Source organism: Solanum verrucosum, unplaced genomic scaffold, assembly GCF_900185275.1.
Source record: "Solanum verrucosum unplaced genomic scaffold, falcon-dt-bn FXZP01000062.1, whole genome shotgun sequence".
NCBI lineage: Eukaryota > Viridiplantae > Streptophyta > Magnoliopsida > Solanales > Solanaceae > Solanum > Solanum verrucosum.
Window position 1 is genome coordinate 4,585,999 of NW_026020477.1, and position 5,602 is coordinate 4,591,600.

General features: G+C 32.5%; 1 protein-coding gene across 1 annotated transcript; it reads left to right on the plus strand.

Annotated features, from left to right (window-relative positions):
• Positions 1-1,381: 1,381 nt before the first annotated feature.
• On the plus strand, positions 1,382-2,866 carry LOC125809398 (MADS-box transcription factor 3-like). Its single transcript, XM_049489046.1, has 4 exons — positions 1,382-2,032; positions 2,114-2,256; positions 2,380-2,454; positions 2,536-2,866. Exons 1-4 carry the CDS (start codon positions 1,382-1,384, stop codon positions 2,864-2,866), a joined length of 1,200 nt encoding a protein of 399 aa, XP_049345003.1.
• Positions 2,867-5,602: the final 2,736 nt, after the last annotated feature.

A 5,602-nucleotide genomic window follows, 5' to 3' on the forward strand; every position in this document is an offset into this window, starting at 1 on the left:
CAAAAACTTTATATTCAAGTAAGTTGTGATCTAATTCATGATGATTTGTTTCAGAAATGTTAAGAGTTATTAGAGTCCCAACCAATTGAGGGATAGACTAATGGTCTGTTTATATGAGTTAACTTCTGGGGTTGAAATCCTACTTTTTGGAGAATTTGGAATTTCAAATCATAATTTGAAATTGAAGTTGAAAATTTATGTTCACATTTCATAAACAAACAACTTGTCAAGTGTAATCCCACCAAGTGAAGTTTGGATAGGATAGAGTGTTAGCTGATTTCACCTCTCTCTCAGAGATAGAGAAGTTGTTTCCAATAAACCTTCGTCTCAAGAATAAATAGTCCAAAGCATTTCAACAAAAGAAGTAATAGAAGTACAAGAAAACATTAGCTAATAACAAAAACAACAGATAGTAACATAACCAAAACTACTGTACAATAATACAAGAGTAAAGGTACAAGGAATCAATATATAGTAATAAAATTAGAAGGGTAAGAAACTACAAAAGCAATACTACGAGTGATAACATGAATGGACAACAAGACAACACACTGCTACCTTCTAACCTTCTAGCTTAATTCATGTCGGTAAGTTGAAATTGCGACATGCATATCTTGTTTAATCGCTTTTCACCAATATTTTTTCAGTCTACCTCTACCTCTCCCGAAACTGTTCATAGCCAAATATATACTTATAAAATGAACATGAAAAATATGTGATTTATTAATTCAACAACTTAATTAGGATATTTTGATACATTATTAGTATTAATTATGTTTCATTTTGTAAAATTGTATAAGAGTTGGAGAAGTTTTGATAGTTTCTACAAATTCTGAGATTTCTATGTTTATGAGAAAAAGTAATAAATAACTTAAAAGAAATTCAAATTAAAAATTTTAACTTCAAATCAATAGGCCAAGTACCACATACACACAAAATCAAATAATAATATTTTTATAAACTGTAATTCCTATAAAAATAGGGTAAGAAGAGCGGTGGAAGAAGTATTCACACATTTTTATAAACTGAGTAGCAATTCCTTAAGAAATAGGTAGTTATAATTATAGTAATAATAATAATTAGTATAGTTTCTAAAAAAGAAGAATCGGACGCGTCAAACTTGTTATATATAAATGGCAACAGTTGTCCATACTTGTAGAACAAGTATTAACTCCTGGTAATTTTCTTTTCTTTTCCATATTTCATTGTTTTAAGTGTTATGTTATTGCTATTTTGAAGCTTTGATTCATCTGCTAAATTCATTATTTTTTTCTTTGAACTTTATTTGGTGGAGTAATATAATATGAATTCATGTTACGTTCTTCAAGTTTTGTATGAATTAATCATACATGTATGTGTATTTTCTTGAAGTGCAGATAAAATGGGAAGAGCAAAAATCAAAATGGAACTTATTCAAGATTACAAGAAGAGGATGACAACTTTAGTGACACGGAAGACTGGCTTAGTCAAGAAAATTTCGGAACTGTCAATACTTTGCGATATCAAAGCATGCATGATCATACATGAAGGAAATAATCATCAAATCTGGCCGAATGATCCAAATGAAGTTACAGAGCTAATAAATCTCTACAAAAACCATCCATTCCAAGGCCGAAGTAAATGTGGTAAGACCTTGTCCAACTATTTCGAAAATGATGAAAAGAAAAGGGCTGGGATCAAAGTAGAAAAGGATCCTCCCACTTGGGATTCAAGATTTGACTATTTCGAAAATGATGAAAAAAAGAAGGTTGAGATCAAAGTAGAAAAGTATCCCACTTGGGATTCAAGATTTGACTATTTATCTGAAAAAGAATTGCAAAATCTTGCTGGTGTTGTTGAGAAAAAGATAAAAGGAAAAATAGAATTGTTGAAGAGCATGAATGTTCATATTGGAAGTTGCTCAGTTTCTCATCAACAAATATGGGACAACAACTTGATGAACCAAACTACTCTGTCTCTGTGGCCTATTTCTAATGTGAATTCTTTCACCGATTACAACAACTTCTTTCAATCAAATATTCCAATTAGTGGTGTGAATTCAATGGGAGCAGGGATGGATAATGGGCTTCTTACTATCGAGGATTATCAATTTTGCAATGCAAATTATTCTAAGATGATTGAGGCTGAAAACTGGTCTGCAAATGTTGGAATTGGTTCAAGTTCGACAATGCAGCCTATGGGGAGTAATGGGATTGGTTCAACTTCGACAATGCAGCCTATGGGGAATAATGGAATTGGTTCAAGTTCAACAATGCAGCCTATGGGGAATAATGGGATTGGTTCAACTTCGACAATGCAACTTATGGGGAATAATGAGATTGGTTCAACTTTGACAATGCAGCATATGGGGAATGATGAAATTGGTTCAAGTTCGACAATGCAGCCTATGGATCAGTACCCTTTCATATACAATGACTCTACTCGGGATATTGCTTCAAGTTCGACAATGCAGCCTATAGGGGATAATGGAATTGGTTCAAGTTCGACAATGCAGCCTATGGGGAATAATGGAATTGGTTCAAGTTTGACAATGCAGCCTATGGATCAGTACCCTTTCATATACAATGACTCTACTCGGGATATTGCTTCAAGTTCGACAATGCAGCCTATAGGGGATAATGGAATTGGTTCAAGTTCGACAATGCAGCCTATGGGGAATAATGGAATTGGTTCAAGTTTGATAATGCAGCCTATGGGGAATAATGGAATTGGTTCAAGTTTGACAATGCAGCCAATGAATCAGTACCCTTTCATGTACAACGACTCTACTCATGCTATTGGTTCAAGTTCGACAGTGCAGCCTATGGATCAGTACCCTTTCGTATACAATGAATCTACTCATGATATATCTTATAGCTTCGTGTAGATTTTATTTTTGATCATCAGTATTGTTAGCAGTTCCTCTTTTGTTTACTTTTGAAGCTGTTGGATCAGAGTAAACAAACTACGAACTGGCTTTTTTGTTAGATCAAATATTAAGTTTGGTGCTTCTCTTTTGTGATGATACATATTTGTTCACTTATACTTGTTCATATTAGCCCTTTTATCATAAATATAATAGTACTGCCTAGTTACACTGAAGATTCACTTCCAAAATGAATGTGATAATGGACTTACAATACCGCAGATGAAATATGACAGGATATCACAACAATAAAGGAAAAATGTAACTAAGAAGCTATACAACAACGACAGTACTGCATTGTTAAAATTCAATGTCATATATCAGAAAGCTTAGTCAATAGAAGCATAGATATAAGAAAACTTTCATAGGTTCCAAATAGATGCTAAGATGAAACATGGAGTACTGTAGAACTTCACTTACTTTGGAAGAATTCATTCCAGCTGAAAGTAGGAGCTGTATTACTCAGTCTCGCTTTATAAAAAAAGATATCAATGAACTTCTATGAAATGGTTTCACGGAATTTAACCAATTGTCTTGATCATGGAATATCATTGAGCAATAGAGAACCTGAGATCCGATGCGAACAATCAGTCAAAGGAGCAGAACTTAGAGCCTTTACTTTATGTAAAGTACACTCACTCTAACAACGTACCTTTTACATGATGGGACAGCAAGGAAATGAGAACAGCGGCTTAAAGTTCAGATTTTAAGTAACTACAGAGCTGATTGTTTACTATCTATGCCATACCTTGAGGACGAAGTTGTAAGTACTCTTAGAGAAGCTGAGAGTAGGATTGGGGATCACATCTCTCTCATTCATATTTCTGCTGATGGAATCTGCAAAATTGTACACCAAATAAGTTATCTTGTGGCACAAGTAATTCATGCTCAGAAAGGTCATATGTACAATTTGCAAATAGTCAATAATTATGTCAAATAAATGGTTGAGTTGAAATTAAAGATATTAAAATGGATCGAAATAGAAATAACATTGGGTTTGAAATTGGAGATATTAAAATATCTTGAAATAGAAATGGAGGCATACATTACAATAATGCAAATAAAGGATATTAAAATGGGTTGAAATTGAAGATTAAATTGGGCTCAATTGAAATTTTTTTTAAAATGGATTCAAACTTGAAAAATTGAATGAGTTGAGATGAATCCAATTCAAATTATCTTAAGATCAATCCATAAAATTCTGAACAAATTGACCAGACTCATTTTGACATACCTAAGTATGACTAATTAATGATCATACTGACATAAAAAGATAATTATTCGAAAAAGGCAATAAGAAAATCTATCACGTGAGTCTATAAGTCTTTGGATTAGCTTTTCAAAGTACCGTAAAAGATTTCACATGTGTCATTAGTCATATATAAATAGATGATTAAGGATTATTCAGTCATAGTGCGTGAGTATTTATTCCCCTAAGGTATTTTCACTCACATAACTATATTGTTACCTAAGTCATTCAGATTCGATGCCGCATCCGTGTCAATACAACATGAGTGTAGACGTGAGTGTGGGTATGGATTCCATACTGGAACAGTCAACTAATTTTTGATACTTTGACCAAAATCAATTAAGAAATTCAAGACAAATATAATGATTTTTGTAATCAAAACAAGAACCAAAGTGAAATTGAAGAAAATTAAATACTTATATGTAGAAATGTTTGTGTAAGTCCCTTTCCTAATATCTCTATCTAAGATTCTCCTCTTGATCAATATTTTCTCCCTGAAATACCTTGTTAGTTTTCCACATAATGTCTCATAATTTAAACATATAACTCTATTTTTTGTTTGTACGAATGTCTCTGAGAAATGTCAAAAGAAAACGTGTTGATGAAGATTGTTAGATCAAGAAATTTTTTGATGATTGATAAATAGGGGAACATATGAAAGGAACTGTTTGCGTCAACATGTTCCTGTCACACCGAGTCAGAGTGGGATTAGGAGAAGGACAACCACGCAAAGCAGAAGTTATAAGGCGGTGGATGGGTTGCAATTATGAAAAGAATCCAGTTGCATAAAGTTTCCTTTCATAGAGGATCCCTACATGGAAAGAAATCTCAAGTCAAAGCCGCAAACAAAATCCTAAAAGGAAAAGGAATCCTTAGAAAGACGGACTCTAACTCAAAGAACGAGAAGTCTCACATCTATAAATACAATAGAGTTTTCACAAAAAACCTTGCACACTTACACAAAGAGTTACAAGCAGCACACAATCAATAGGGCCAACTCAACAACAGTGGAGGCCTAAAGCAAAACTTAAGAGAGGGGCCTAATAGCTTTTTTCATCATATATACTTTTATTTAAAATCTAGTTTTCTAGCTATTTTAGATGCAAAGTCATTAGGTACTGTTTTATAATCAATTTGTTTTTTAATAATTCATTTTCAAATTATAATATTGCTAATTCATTCAATATCTCTTGAGACATTGTTGATCTTAAAGAAGATTTAATCAATTTTAATTTCAAAAAAACTTCTTTAGGCTGAGGCAACGGTTATAGGAACTGTTAACATTATTCTATAAGCAATATATGTGTATTTGGAAAAGAATCAAGTCTTTTTATTTGATTGAGTATTTTCTTTAAATCACTATCTTCTACTTGTATCATTTCACTTAACACTAATTCAAAAAATAAATCTAAACCATCAATTTCAAGGTTAAGACAATACTTTTTAAA